The 16,608-nt window shown below is 42.6% G+C and overlaps 1 protein-coding gene across 5 annotated transcripts in view; it reads right to left on the minus strand.

Moving 5' to 3' along the window:
• LOC122813704 (zinc-binding protein A33-like) overlaps window positions 1-16,608 on the minus strand; it is a 1,378,975-nt gene that overhangs the window by 513,942 nt on the left and 848,425 nt on the right. For all 5 annotated transcript variants that reach the window (XM_044086163.1, XM_044086164.1, XM_044086162.1 and 2 more), the window contains one exon: window positions 13,284-13,319. In XM_044086163.1, the coding sequence (XP_043942098.1) occupies window positions 13,284-13,319 (36 nt within the window). The remainder of the gene's footprint in view (window positions 1-13,283; window positions 13,320-16,608) is intronic.

Consider the following 16,608-nt stretch of genomic DNA (forward strand, 5'->3'; position numbering starts at 1 on the left):
GCATCAACAGGAACACCTTTGGTAAGGAACTGCTTATCATGGGGTGCTGTGATGAACTTGCCAGGTCTCCTCGGAGATGGTTCTACTGTATCCGGGGCTGACCAAGCCTTCTGAGCCACCACTGACATAAGTGGATCGAAAGGCGGAGAAACCCAGGAGGTGGAAGGTCGGGAACCGAACACAACCAGGAATACAGACTCGTCCTCGGTAGGGGCTAGGGGATTCCAGTTTCCCCTCTGCTTAAGCATTTCTAGGATGCCCAAAAAGGAAACATCTTCAGAGGGGGATCTCGGGGACCCTTCCGAATCATCTAAGTCTATATCAGAAGTGACAGACTCAGGGGAGTCAATGTGCTTCCTCTTGCACTTCTTCTTACGAGGGCCTCCTCTGAATTATCAGGGGAGGCTTCAGAAGAAGAGGAAACACCCAACGGAGTGCCCTGGAGCGCCAGTTCCCCACACTTGGGGTCTGGAAAAGGAGCAGAGGTTGGCACAGGCACTACAGGGGATAGAGCTGATGGGGCCGATAGTGGAGCTAACTCAGCGGCCAGCACACTCCTCATGACATTGAAGGTGTCCCTGCCACAATGCAGAGAAGGTTCCGGTTCCGAGGAAATCGTAATTCCTCTCCGCACCGAGGGAGATGGCTCCGAGGCCGATGTAGGAACCGAGCTCACCTGTGCCGAAGCTCCGAGAGGGAGGACGGGGTCAGACAAGGGTCCAATGCCACTTGCCCCCTCGGAGCTGACGAGGGAGCCCCGGCGCCCAGATCCCTCAATGGAAGGCACCATCGAGGGAATCGGAGCCGATGACGGAACCGAAGGAGATAGAGTTATCAGAGCCGACCGTTCCACTACTTGAACCCTAATGAACTCCGACTCCGAGCTCAATGGAGTCAGAGGAGGAACACTGATAGAAGTGGATGGAGCCGACACCTGTTGAGGAGGGCTGGACATCTTGGCAAGTGCCTGTGACTTTAGCAACCTACTAACCACTCTCGCCACGTCGTGATCCAAGAGCCTAGAGGACCGAGAAGAGTGAGAAGATCTGGGACTGCGCTTGCTCTGAAGCAGGGGAGACTGAGGAGCCAAATGTATTGATTCCAGAGAAGGGGACCTCAGCCTCTTGTGGCTCCATGAAAGCTCCAAAGTTTCTGATGGAGCCGACGGGGAGATAGACTTATCGGTTCCAGCCGGAACCGAAGTAGCAGGTAGAGTCTGATCCAAAGAAGGCTCCAAACTTGGAGCCGACAATTTGGTAGATTTAGGGGATTTCACAGGCTGAGTCTTGGCCGGTGAATCCTGGGGCTTTAAAAGACCCCCTTAGAATAAGCTTATTCTTTAGCTCCTGCAGAACTCTTGGACTAAATGCATGGCAGATAGAACAAGAGTCCTGCAGGTGAGAACAAGAGTCCTGCAGGTGCACAGTGTACAATGTCCCTTTTGGGATGTACCTTACCAGACACCTGCAGCAACTGGAAAGACCCCAAAAGTACCTCACCAAGAGGATCAAAGGGCTCAAACAGATGCCATATGCTGCCCGGTTAAAGAAACTCCAGCTCTACTCAGTGGCATACCGCCTGTTCAGAGGCGATCTGTGCCTGACGTATAAAGCCATGTCCAACCCGGAATTAATGGACATGCTGCACCTCAGAAAATCCAAATCCCATCGAGCTACGGGCTCGAGAGACTTGAACCTCAGCACTGAAATAAATAGGACATGCTGGAGGGACAGATTCATAACCCAGAGGCTCCCTTCACTCTGGAATAAAATCCCAGTCCAGGTTAGGCAGAGTCCCTCATTGACTCTCTTCAAGAGGAATCTTGATGAGTGGATGGGAGATCGTAGGTTTACCCCGGGTATCACTTCTGCGTCACTGTTAGACAGAGGCACAGTATACTAACCTCGAAAAAGGGCATAGCAAAATAAATTTAAAATGGGTGGCGAAAGCCAAACACATTCTGGCTAGGCTTATAAATGCCCTAGGGCAGATAGCCTAGTATGAACCTATAAGTGTGCCCATCTGTCAGAGACATTTTCTGACAGCATGAGTCACACTTCTTGAACCCAGGCACCTTGGATTCTTTTGACATCCTGTAACAAAAAATGCAGCAATAGCTAACAAATTAAAATACAGTCTACAGAAAAACACAGTATACTACAGACTAAAGCTAAAGTTTTTTTTTTTTTTGATAGGAAAGCCTCTAACTCAAAAGGCTAGCCTATAAAGAAGGTAGAAGGAAAGCCTCTAACCTAAACGGCTAACCTGACAAGAAAAGGATAAGGAGGGAGGGGGAGAATTCTGTAAATTAAATGAGTTCTAAAGGGAAGGGAAGGAAGCTACAAATATAGACTTCGCTAATACAACAAATATAAGACTAAAAGTTAACAATAACCCCTAAGAAAAAGACTAATGTTCTATAAAAAAGCTTGGTACGAGCCTGAGCCAGAAAAACGACACCTCGCAGCTGAAGTGGCAAACGAGATCTGGGTAGCTAGCGCTAGGCATCATGGGATAGGGGGTAGCCTCAAGCCAGTAAACAGCTCTTGAGCTATAGAAGATGGCCGAGTCGGAGCCGAGGATTGGCTCCGATCCCCAACCAGCAAGGACGAAGGCGAGATAGACAACTTAACATCCATAGTTACAGGCCCTTGTAATGTTGTCAGAAGGTTGCTGTAGGAGTATACAGTAAAATGATGATAACAACCAGGTACTCCCACCACGGAAAATGAAGAGCAATGAACAACTCAAAGTTCCTGAGCAATCAATGTGACACAGTCAATGAAACGGCAACAGTTCCCTTCTTTTAAAAACACGAATCCAAAGTGTAGACATAAAACAATTTTAATGAGTAAGCGCTTTCGCGTGGTCACCACCACGCTTCATCAGACAGTACAAATAACATCTCTAGTACATCTATTTATACAAGTAAGTAAAAAAGGGCGCCAAATTAAAATCAATACAATAAGCACTTTACCAATTAATTAAATAATTAGTCAATTAAAAACTCTGCTTGAGTACACAAGCTTGAAAAAACACTAAACTCTATGGTAAACAGTAGTATTTGTAGGCAGTTTCTCCAGCTAGTATTCAAATCTGCAGCCGAATGCTTACGGCGAGTGGATGAATAAATGTATTTAGATAAACCAACAATTACGAAAGTATTTCATCATATACTTGCACGTAACAAGAAAGCACTGGTATTCATAATGAATGTTTATAATATAAACTCCTATTTAAATGATAATTATAAATATGAATATAAATATATATCATTTTTTTGTTGTAGTATACAGTAAAAGGCGTATTTAAACTTGTGTGGCAGTGCTTGTCACTGCGCAAACTAGCTGCTCTTTATGCACCTGAGTACTTAAAAAGCTGCAAGGGTAGTTTTATATAGAAAATGTAGATTCTGAGTGCCTGTGCATCTCCAGGGCACTGCTACCATTTGCTGCACAAGAAGAAGCATCATTTAAACACACCAAATTTATTCAGGTAAAGAAAATTGAATAGAGAGACTAAATAGCCCTCTGGTTAATGAAACAATCTCAGTTAAAGCCTTTCTGTGAGACTGCCAGCTTGGACAGACCAGGCTACATTCTACTAACACTAGAAATGCAGTCCCAAGTCTTCTTAATGTAAAACCACATTACAATTTGCCCAAAGTGAATACTGGCCGAACAAACTAGCTAAAAACACACACTTTTAAAATTACTACAATGCAGAAAACAACAGCAAGGTCAGTGAAAAATCAATAGCACTTTAAAATGGTTAAGTCTAGAAAAATCAATAAATAATTTGAAAACTCACTACAAGTACTCTTTCAATTTAAAGTACTTATGGCTTAATAAGATGGTACTATATGCAAACCAAATACTCTGTAAACAGTGGCGTGGATGCTTTCCTTCCTTTTGTCCCTCGGAGGGCAGGAGACCTTTATCCCTTATCTGTTTCTATGTCGCTAAAGAGTGTGATTCCCAAAATTCTTGCATAATTTACAAGAAGTATCTAAATTATCCTCTCCAACACACATGAAAGAAAGGTCATGTGCATCTTAGGGTGGAAACTTGTGACCTCATTAATCAAACTTATTGAAGCCTAGGGTCTTGTTTGCAATGTCACAAGTACAGCACAAACATCAACCCCAGGAAAAAAAGGCAAAACACTACTATAATAAACAATAGTAAAATTATTGACAAAAAAGGAGAAAAAAGAGTAACAAATTCCAGAATATAAAAATCTAACTAACTAGAAGCAGAACAAACAACTACTTAGACAAAGGGTGGCCCTACAACTAATCAGATATGGATACAGATAAGGAAAAAATAGCTACTTTCTGTAACAGCAATACAATAAGAACTGTCTAGCTAAATGACAAAATACATCTAGCATTCTTACTTCTTTATGCTACATTTGCTTTTGTACATCATATGCACTGAAACTGTAAATGCAAATGTCATTTACTAGAGCTTTTCTCCTCAGTCCACCAGTGAAAATGGGCCTTGCCCAGTTGGACTTTGCCAGTAAACAACGACAAATGAAATAAATACATACATACATGCATAAAATATCAAAGGAAAGAAATATCTATCATTCCAAAGGATAAAAAAAAAATCACAAAAAAATGAGTTCAAGCCAGAGAACCCCACACAATACTTTGTCACCAAATGAGATCAGAAGAAGAGAGGGAATCGGTGCATTTTGCGAAGAACTAAAACTTTAGGAAAGCTCTCTTAATGCTGAAAGAATACTGCCTACAGAAGCTAATACTGGTTCTTCAAATGGATGGACTGGATTATGCAAGATCTAGCTTTATTGTTGGAACTTGTTTACTGCTTATAAACTGCCTAGGGAAGATTCTTTCTATTGTATACTCCTTGTAATACTTTAGACCACCAAGCCAGATATTTTCTCTTGATTACCTATTTTGGGAGAGTTGGAAGATATTCACTCACCATACTCTCTATAACAACATAAAATTACATTAAAGGTCACTTATATTTTACACAGCTTTATTATTTTTGAATGTATTGTTCAACTTCAATTATTTATTTATTCTTTGCTCTTTTAAACTGCTTTAGCTTTTTTCCTTGGGTCTCCATTGAAAAGGCTTCTGGCCAGTAAGATTATTCTAGTAAACAAATGTAAATAAGTAAAAATAAATAAATATTGCCATTTCTCATATGGTCTTTCTACCTCTATTGCAGTATTCTGTTCCAAATAAAGCTGTGTAATCAACTTGAGTTTAGTCTTAGTAAAACAGTGTATTATCTTTCAGAGTTCTCATATAACACTTTGGAGGTCAGAGGTACCTCTATTAAAATTCCCAAACTCCACCCTACAGCTGTTACACGTACTACAGTCTTTCATTCAATGTGTAATATGATTGAGTTCTATTTTTTTGGCATTCTGTTTATAATTGTTCTTGAAGCTACTTTTAGAAGGTATACTTAGATAAAAGATTTTCCTCTTCAGTTTTTCCCTTAAGAAAGCTTTACTTTTAGTAAAATCAGTCTACTCGCTATATTATAAGCCTAGCACTTACCCCTAAAACTGCTCTTCTAAGTAAGCACTCTCAAATTGAAGTAAGCACTACATCCACCTACAACCCCTGTGAATACCCACTTCCCTTAAAGGTACAGCACTCCCTTATACTATTCTAGCATGTTGAGTGGTATATTACTGGCATCCTCTCCAGTTCAGCTGGTTAATCTGGGAATCTTGAGACAATGTTACAATTGTCTCATGTACATAGACAACCCTCTCCTCCTCCCAACAAACACAAATACATGTGAGAGATGCAACTATATAGCCAAACTGGAGGCTGAACTCTCTCAACTCAGGACTGGCAAGACCAGACAGGAGGAGAAGGTAACCACACACACAACAAACCCAGTCTCACATAGACCTACCACAACTGCAAAACATACACATAAAAACACAAAGACATACTTGGAGGCTCTAATCAAAAACTTACCAAAACAACAGAGGCTCCCAAAGCAGACACCCAAGAACCAACCACCTCAAAACACAACACATGCAACACATATTTCAATATGTCAGCGTGCCAAACAATCACAGCCCTTAAGGCCAAACATCATGCCTGATACACTAGTAATAGGTGACTCTATAGTCAGACACACTGACGTTCCACTTACCAGGCTGAACAAGGAGAGGGTAACAGCAAGCTGCCTGTCAGGAGCTAGGATCCGCCACATAACACATGCACTCAGGTCACTCCAAAGCAAGTACAAATATTCTTCTCCATGCTGGCATGAATGACCTGAGACGTACCTCCCTGGACTACATGAAGAGAGACAGAAAAGCTCTCTGATTATGTAGCCCAGGCTGGTATGACCCTGACCAGCATCTTGCCCTCACCAGGAATGATGCCACAATACAAAGACAAGATGATCAGCTTTAATAATTGGCTCAATTACTGGTGTCATTCTAGGGGGATCCAATGTCTGTCTGCTTGGGATGACATGCTGGACAAGCCACGCTGCTTCGCAAGGGATGGCTTGCACCTGTCACCACTGGGCTTCCAGATATTGGCTAAGGCTCTTGCCACCCCCATAGTGCCTTTTTTAGGCAAGGCTCAAAAGACAAACCCACCTCCTTAGAAAACAAAAATGGAAAAAAAACTAAGGGTAATGCTGCTCAACACCAGAAGTCTAAATCTCAAGTTGCAGGCTCTCGAAGCACTCCTCAGTATGGAGAGCATCGATGTCTGTGCAGTAACTGAAACCTGGTTCAAGGCTCCTGAGAGTACCCCAGCTCTACCAGGCTATACCTCGTATCATGCATTTCAGCCCCAGAACTCGGGCCGAACCACAAAGGGAGGGGGAGTGTCCATATTCATCAAGGACACCCACACCTCCAGGTTAGTGGTACACATGAAGCACTGGAGACCATCCAGGTGCAACTACCCGTAGGCAAAACTGCTATACAACTGGTAGCATGCTACAGACCACCCTCCCAATCTCAGGAACCCCATTCAGCCTTCCTGAAGACATTGGAGGATATGAATGTCTCACCAAATACCATCATATTGGGAGACTTCAACTACCCTAACATAGACTGGGGTTGCGTTATTCTAGCCTCAATACCCTAGCCCAAAGGTTCCTGGAATTCATTAACTCAAATGCAATGGAACAGCTAGTCACCTCTCCCACAAGGGGAGATAATATACTAGACCTGATCATCACAAACATGGGGACAAAATGCTCCACACCGGAAGTATACGCCTCACTAGCGAGATCTGACCACAAACTAATCACCTTGGATATTCATATCCCACCTCTACCTCCAGCACAAAAGACTACAGTGAGAAACTTCTCGAAAGCCGACTTTACACTTCTTAAGACTGAGATGTTATCCTTTAAGCCCCCTGGGCCAGTGGAAACCACATCCCACAATGATGAATCCTTCACAAATGCTTTCTACGGACATCTCCAAGAATGCATGGATCATGCAATCCCAAATAAAACCAAGACCCTCTCCACCAAGGGCAGGCATCCTGTCTGGTGGACCCCAGCCATAAACAAACTGTAGAACAAAAGAAGGAAGCTTCTGCAAGACAGAGCAAATTCCCATAAAGGGAAGGCATCTCTGACTAGCACTAGCAAAAAAACTACGTTCTCTCATAAAAACATCCAAGGCCAACTTTGAGAGAAAAATTGCTGAGGACACTAAAAATAACCACAAGGCCTTCTTCAGCTATGTTAGAAACCTGGGCGGAAACCCTCAGATATGCTCAGAGTTAGTTCATAACGACAAAAAATACACTGAACCCACAGATACTGCCAACATACTGGCAGACAGGTTCAGTGCAAATTTCTCCCCTCCCTCACCCCCAAAAGAAGAAATATTTATCCCAGCTGAACGTAACCTCCCTGTCATCTCAGATGTCCAGGTGAGAGCCGCTCTCAGCAAAGCTAAAAACACAGCATCAATGGGACCTGACGGTGTCCCGGGTTGCGTGCTACGTAAACTCCAAGAGGAGCTAAACCCGCACATAAGAATGCTATTTAACCTTAGCCTTACTACAGGATATGTACCTGAACACTGGCATACAGTAACAGTGGTCCCACTCCACAAAGGAGGCACCTCTACAGACCCTGGAAACAACCGCCCCATAATCTTAACCAGCCTGGTCTGTAAGGCTATGGAAAGAATCATTATGGAACTCAAACAGAGACATCGGGGACCTACAGACACTTGATCCCACCCAATTCGGCTTTGTAAAGGGCAGATCCTGCCTTTTGAACCTGGTTGACTTTTTTGAAACAGTCACTAGAGCCATTGATGAGGGCAAAGCAGTCCATACAGCCTACCTGGATTTGGCTAAAGCCTTCGACCCAATACCCCACTCAGGCATCATAGACAAGCTCAACAGCTTAAATGTAAATCCATATGTCACAAAATGGGTTGCAAATTGGCTAAAGGACAGAACCCACAAAGCCAAAATCGCTGGAGCAATGTCAGATTCAAAGCCAATCACAAGTGGTGTCCCACAGGGCTGTCTTGGGACCCCTCTTGTTCGGCATTTATTACTCAGATGTGGAAGCAAACACGGGAGGGTTGTGGCTGACAAAGTTCGCAGATGACTGCAAACTAGGTGCCATAGTCGATACACCAGCTGACACATGCATCCTACAAAAAGGCCTTACTGAAACGGACAACTGGTGCCGGAGTCATGGCCTTAAACTCAATGCCAAAAAATGTATAGTCATCCCCTTTGGGAAAAACAAAGTACCCACAAATTATCACATAGGCAGCAACCCATTGAGTACAGAAAAAGTAATCAGAGACCTGGGGACCCAAGTTGACAGTGATCTCTCATTTGACACCCACGTTGCCAAAGTGGTCAGAAAGACCTTCTACCTTGCCCACCTTATCATGAAGGGATTCACATCCAGATCAAAGGAGGTCATTGTACCCCATACTCCTCCCTTATCAGACCCATGATTGAGTACAATGCCCCATTTGGTATGTACCTCACCCGACACCTGCAACAGCTGGACAGACCCCAAAAGTACCTCACCAAGAGGATCAAGAGTCTCCAACATATGTCATATGCTGCCAGACTAAAGAAACTCCAGCTCTATTCAATAGCATACCGCCTACTCAGAGGTGATCTGTGCCTGACGTACAAGGCCATGTCCAATCCGGAACTGATGGACATGCTCCATCTCAAAAAATCCAAATCCATCAGAGCCACGAGAGCTAAAGATCTAAACTTCAGCACAAATATGAATAAGACATGCTGGAGGGACAGATTCATAATTCAGAGGCTTCCCACACTCTGGAACAGAATCCCAGTTCATGTTAGGCAGAGCCCCTCACTGACTCTCTTCAAGAGAAATCTTGACGAGTGGATGGGAGATCGTAGGTTTACCCAGGGGGTCATCACTGTGTCACTTAGACAGAGGCACAGTAAACTAAATCTATTCTGTATACTTTTGCACCATTACATGGGGTGGCGAAAGCCACATACACTATGGCTAGGCTTATAAATGCCCTAGGGTAGATAGCCTAGTACTAAACTATGAAACTATGAAACAAATACTGGATAAATTCAGATTACTCATGATTTTTTCATGGCGGCTGCTAAAATACAATTTCTTAAGTATTTCTTTCTGACGATCTGTAAAACAGGTTTCATTTACAGTATCTGTATCATAATATTCCTGTTGTAATCTACTCTCAAATTGCTGCTTAACTGTAGCTTCTAAACTGGTACGTCTCATGAATGGCGAAGAGAAACGATCAACCCTTTGTATAAAGGTGGGCCATGTACAGACCCTTGAAACTACAGACCCATAAATCTCATTAGTCTCATATTCAAAGTCATGGACAGAATCATCATGGAAATGATCAATAATGACATAGAAACATCCAAACACTGGCCACAACCCAACGTAGTTTTGTCAAGGGTAGGTCAAGCCTATTCAACCTGGTGGACTTCTTTGAGAACATCACCAAGAGCAATGGATGAGGGCAAAACAGTTCATATTGCCTACCCTCATCTAATCAAGGGATCTGACACAATACCCAAACTGGGTACTGTTGACAAACTCAAGAGGTTAGGTATAAAGTCTTATGCCACATAGTCGATAGCCAGCTGGCTCACAGACAGGACCCAGGAGGTTAGAAACGGGGAGTCCAAGTCTATAAAAAGGTCAGTCACAAGTGCAGTCCATCAGGGATTGGGCCTGAGACTGCTCCTTCTGAAGTCAAAGCCAATGTAAAGGGCCTCTGGATGACTAACTTTGCAGATTACTGTAAATCAGAAGCAGTCACTGAATCCCTCACCAACAGCAATGAGAAGTTATGTACCTACCATAACGTTCCATATTAGTTGTCTTCTCTCGCCTTACTTCTTGCTGGATGGGTTCGGAGCCGAACCTCGGCTCCGACTCGGCCACTTACTAAGCTCGAGAGCTAATTTTACCGGCTTGAGGCAACCCTATATCCCATGATGCTAGGTGATAACTACCCAGATCTCGTTTGGTAGCTGAAACAACATTAGGCAATATAGTCCTCTAACTGGAGAATAGGAGGAAAAGGGATAACTCCCAAAGGATCGCTATCTAAGCAGTAGCTACCCTAGGACAAGCTATCTGGCTGACAGTGCAAGATCAGGACCCTTCAAAGAAGGGGAAATCTTCTTGGTCTGTCCAGGCTAGGGGGATGGTGGGCAGGACGCAAGAAGGCGAGAGAAGACAACTAACATGGAACGTTATGGTAGGTACATAACTTCACAATGTTAAGTTGTCAATCTCGCCTTCATTCTTGCTGGATGGGAACGCGTCCCTAGCACCTTCATCCTGGGTGGCTCATTGGAACAGACTCTTGAGAACGGTGGAACCAAACTTTGCCCTGTTCCTGGAGGCCATGTCCAATTTGTAATGCGAAACAAAGGTATGAGGGGAAGTCCATGTGGCTGCTGCACAAATAGTGTATCTGTAGTCTAGCTTGAAAAGCTGTTGATGTGGCTAGCGCCCTGGTTGAATGGGCTCTTGGCCTAGAAGGCAATACTTTACCTCTGAGTTGATAAGTATATGTGATCAGAGAAGGGAGCCACCTAGACAGGGTCACCTTGGACACCGGACAAGGAAGGCCTTTCCTATTCTTTGCATAAGATAAAAAGAGTTGATCAGATTTCCTGATTTGTTTAGTTCTGTCCAAATAATATCGGAGCTGACGATGAACGTCCAGACAATGCAGTTTTTCTCCGCCCTGTTCGAATAATTGGGGAAGAAAACTGGGAGGTCAATTGATTGATTTAAATTTGTCTGCGAAGCCACCTTGGGTGTGAAAGAGGGGTTCGTTCTTAGAGAAACTCTGTCTTTGTGAAAGACTAAAGAAGGAGAACGAATGCAGAGGGCATGAAGTTCAGATACTCTCCTAGCAGATGTAATAGCGACCAGGAAGAGTGTTTTCCAGGAAAGTAATTTCAATGAACAGGAAGCCACAGGTTCAAAGGGAGGTAGAATCAAGGATGTTAAAACTAAGTTTAGATCCCACTGTGGTGGAGGATCTTTGATCGGGGCTTGAGTAAGAAGACACCTCTAAGGAATGTTTTGCAAAGCTTATGGGACATGATGCTGTTGTCCAACAGGCCCATGTGAAAATTTGAAATGGCTGCCAACTGAACTTTTACTGTGGAGGATGAAGACCCTGCATGAAAAATTTCAGCTAGGAAATCCAATACCGAGTGAATTGGAGCAGTGAATGGATCTATACTTCTAGCCTTTGCCCAGAAGGAAAAACGTTGCCATTTACTAGTGTAGACCCTTCTGGTGGAAGACTTCAGGGAAGCTACTATAATATCCCGGACAGGATTTGAAATCATAGGAAGCCTGGCTAGGGACGGAAGTGGAGCAACCAAGCAGTGAGGTTGAGAGAATGAAGGGATTGGTGCAGCTGCCTCGACTGATGGGCCAAAAGATCTGGCACTGGATCCAGATGCCAAGGCTGCTCCAAGAGATAACGATGCAGGAACGGAAACCATATCTGTCGAGGCCAATAAGGGGCAATGAGAATCATCTTGGCTCTCAAGGCAGTTGCTTTCTGAATTACCTGTGAAATTAATGGAAGGGGTGGAAAGACATAAAGAAGTCACCAAGGCCAATCGTGGACTAGTGCGTCTCTGGGCAGATGGCCTGGAAGGGGGAAGAGGGTGAAGAAGTCGGGGCATTTGCTGTTTTGAATGCTACCCCCCTTCAAAATAAGTTGTACTGAAATCAGTACAGTGCGTATGCCTCCCGACGTCCCTGCTTCCAAGACATTCTTCTTTTATGATCACTTAGGGATTTTTCCTTGGCAGTAACTTCTGTACCTTCTTGTTTTATCAAATTACTTTGAATACATTTGATTCTTAAATTGTTCTTTGAAACTGCTAATCTTTAAATATAGTTTATCACTTTTGTCATAACATCTTGTAGGTCTGCTAAGAAATATAATGTCTTTTTGTAAGAGAAGGATCCTGTGAACTATTTTTAGGTAACTCATTTTATATTTTCCTTATTTTCTATACTGAAATGAAGTTTCTGACTGGAATATTTTACATTTTGAAAATTAAAAATCTATCAGTCTCTTCCTTATTTTTTTCTAGAATTTATTAAATAACTTCAGATCTTAGAATATACAGTTCTTGATTACTTAGTAGTCAGAAAGAAATTGGATTTGTTACAGAGCCATCTTAGCCACACCCTGAGCAGAATTATTTATGGCTGGAAACATGTTGGGGGAAAAACTGAAATGTATAACGGGCAGGTGCAAATATATTTTGCAACTCTACAGCACGACACACTGAAGTTTTATGAAGGAATATACTGAATTTGCACATAAATAAGGCATTATGTTTTCTGACATTTTAATACATTTTTTAAGAGATGACCTAGTGTGGGATGTACTTTGCTGACAGTTCAGTACGAATGGATATTATGAAGTGCTAACCACGACAGTTAGCAGCACCTTTAATCTAACTCCTCATTTTTTTATAATTGCCATCATGGCATAACATCTAATAGCTAGAAAAATCATACATTAGGTACTGCTAGTACAAGTGTTTAGTTTCCCATTTCATGGTTAAGGAATAATGAAATTACGTCTGCTCCTCAAAAATCATTCTAGCCTGTGATTTCAAGTTTACAGAACAACTGTTGATCTTGGACAGCAAACACAGAACTAAAGAGGATATTTTTATTCAGCTACTTTGTATGTTGAGAAATTAAATATAAAAACAATGAGTTACATCAGTGAGTAACACTTACTTGCTGACTGAGAAGTCCCAAAAAGTGGAGCTGCATCTAAAATAATTGGAGAAAAAGGAAACTTAAAATATCTATAAGGAGGTGCATAATGCTGAGATAACTTAACCAAGTTAATAGGACAGAACTGGGTAATTGGAAAATCAGTACACAGTTTACAGAAGAACACAAAGCATGTAAACATTTTAAAAATGTTTGAATCTTTCATTTTCACTAAACAGATATTACAAGTATCCTGTTACAAACAAAAATACAGAATGAGTCAATGGATTCCTTCCTAGCAAGCATCAATGCAATTAACTTGTTATAAATTAACATGTTTAAATGTCCAACTCAGAGAAAGGGCAGTAAACTCTCCACACTCAATGTGCAAGGGCTTTGCTTCCTACACTTCTTTAACTAAAATAACCTACTCTGTCACCACACATCAGGTTAAGTCAAAGCCACTGCAAATGTGAATTTATTTAAACAAATGGGCTTGATATATCAACATCTTCTGAAAAGAACATTGCTGACACAAAATCATTAAAAAAAACAACAAAGATACAGAACTTGGAAAATGGCTAACACAACCCGGTTGCTATTATGAAGACAGCCTCCAAAAATTTTGTAATTTCCTATCTAGTCAGGTGAAAGCTGTACATGTCAAAAAATAAAAGCTGCAACTTTTAAATCCTGAACACCCAGCTATTCCATCCCCCAAAGAAAGAGCTAGCATTCATTATAAAAAATGGCTTGCTAGTAAAGATCTACAAATGCAAGGATGCTGACAGATCAAAAGTTAAACTGATTCTGACAAAAAAAGCAAATTCTGTAACTTGCTGTAACACTTCCATAGTAATTCTGTAGGCAGGCTTTACATCCTTCGACACAAACCTGCTACAATGAGATTATTAAAGGTTGGAGTGGAGGGAATACTCCAAAAGAAATATCTATACACATCTGCATAATCATGTATGATACATGGCTTTGTACAGTATTTGAGTTAGCATGTGACAGTGTAGTTACGTTTTCTGTATGACCTCCCTACCTGTTGAACTTTTTCACCTTCCACAATCAGTCTTAGAACTATACACACTGCGTTAGTAATTATACAGTCACTAATTCAGTCAAAAACCAGAAACAGCCATTCTCCAAGCAAGAAATAGAAGTTATGTTCTTACCATAACGTTCCATGTTAGTTGTCTTCTTCTCCCCTTCTTTCTTGCTGGATGGGTTCGGAGCCGACCTCGGCTCCGACTCGGCCACTCTAAAAGCTCGAGAGTTGGTTCCACCGGCTCGAGGCTCCCCTTATATCCCACAATGCTAGGCGGTATTACCTCAGATCTCGTTTGTAAGCTAGGCCCAGCCAATAATAAATCCAAAACTAATGGAAAGGGAAAAAACCAACCTCTATACAAGGAAAGGAATAAGGTGACCTGAAACCTGATGAGGGAATATATGCATAGTATAGCATATACATATATATAATAGAGGTGGTAGAAAGAGAGGTCACAAACAAACTCCTCTAGGTCTGTCCAGGCTAGGGGGAAGGAGGGTGGGACGCAAGAAAGAAGGCGAGAAGAAGACAACTAACATGGAACGTTATGGGAAGAACATAACTTCTATATGTTAAGTTGTCTATCTCGCCTTCATTCCTGCTGGATGGGACCGCATCCCTAGCACCTTGTCCCGGGTGGCCTATCGGAACAGACTCTTGAGAACAGTGGAACCAAAATTAGCTCTATGCCTAGAAGCTAGATCCAACTTATAATGAGAAATGAAAGTGTGAGGAGTAGCCCATGTAGCTGCTGCACAAATGGTATCAATAGGCAGCCTGTCTTGGAAAGCTATAGAGGTAGCCAAAGCCCTAGTCGAATGAGCCTTAGGTTTGTTAGGCAACTTTTGGTGTCTAATTTCATACACAAAGGAAATCAGGGATGTTAGCCATCTGGAGAGTGATACCTTCGAAACTGCAAGGCCCTCTCTACCTTCTGCATAAGAAACAAACAACTGGTCAGTTTTTCTGATCTGTTTGGTCCTGTCCAAATAATATCTTAATTGACGATGAACATCTAGCCAATGCAATTTTTGTTCAGACCTGTTAGAAAAGTTAGGAAAAACACAGGGAGGTCTATGTCTTGATTTAGATTTGCCGCAGAGGCTACTTTAGGTAAGAAGGATGGATTGGTCCGTAAGGATACCCTATCCTTATGAAACAACAGATAGGGTGGTCGACTGCTGAGTGCATGAAGTTCTGAGACCCTTCTAGCTGAAGTAATGGCTATCAAAAAGAGAGTCTTCCAGGATAGCAATTTCATTGAACAAGAAGCTGCAGGTTCAAAAGGGGGAAGAATCAAAGATGTGAGAACTAAATTAAGGTCCCAAGAAGGAGGAGGAGTTCTTATCGGAGGCTTAAGAAGAAAAACTCCCTTCAAGAACGCTTTGCAAAGCTTGTGGGACATGATGGCAGAATCTGAGATGCCCACATGAAAGTTAGATATAGCTGCCAATTGAACTTTAAGAGTAGAAGGAGATGAACCTGCATGGAAAAGTTCAGCTAGAAAATCAAGGACTGTTTGGATGGGAGCAGTGAAAGGATCTATGTCCCTTCCTTGAGCCCAACAGGCGAAACGTTTCCACTTACTCAGATAAATCTTCCGAGTGGAAGATTTATGGGAAGCTATCAAAATATCTCGAACAGAGTGAGATATTTGAGGAAGCCTGGCTAAGGTTGGAACTGGAGGAACCAAGCAGTGAGGTTCAGAGAGGGGAGGGAGCGATGTAACTGACCCGACTGATGGATCAAAAGATCTGGAACTAGGTCCAGATGCCAAGGTTGCTCTATCAGAAATTGATGTAGAAAGGGGAACCAAACCTGTCGAGGCCAGTAAGGAGCAATGAGGATCAATGAGGCCTTCTGAGCAATAGCTTTCTGTATCACTTGAGAGATTAGTGGGAAGGGAGGAAAAAGGGAGGAAATGCATACAGAAGTCCCCGGGGCCAAACTTGGACTAGAGCGTCTCTGCTGGGCTGGCCTGGTAACGGGAATAGGGTGACATAATCTCTGCACTTGCTGTTTTGGGGAGTAGCAAAAAGGTCGCAGCAAGGCTGACCCCACTTGAGAAAAATTTTCTCCAAAATAGAATCTTTCAGAGACCACTCGTGAGGCATGAGGATAGCTCTGCTCAACTTGTCCGCGATAAGATTGGACTTCCCGGGGATGTGCGTTGCTATCAGAAACCGTTGAGAAGAAATCGCCCATTGCCACAGTCTGAGTGCTTCTCGACATAGGGGATAGGACCTGGTTCCGCCTTGTTTGTTGATATACCACACTACAGACATGTTG

Source organism: Protopterus annectens, chromosome 10.part0 (genome assembly GCF_019279795.1).
Source record: "Protopterus annectens isolate FY-2018-M chromosome 10.part0, PAN1.0, whole genome shotgun sequence".
Taxonomy (NCBI): domain Eukaryota; kingdom Metazoa; phylum Chordata; order Ceratodontiformes; family Protopteridae; genus Protopterus; species Protopterus annectens.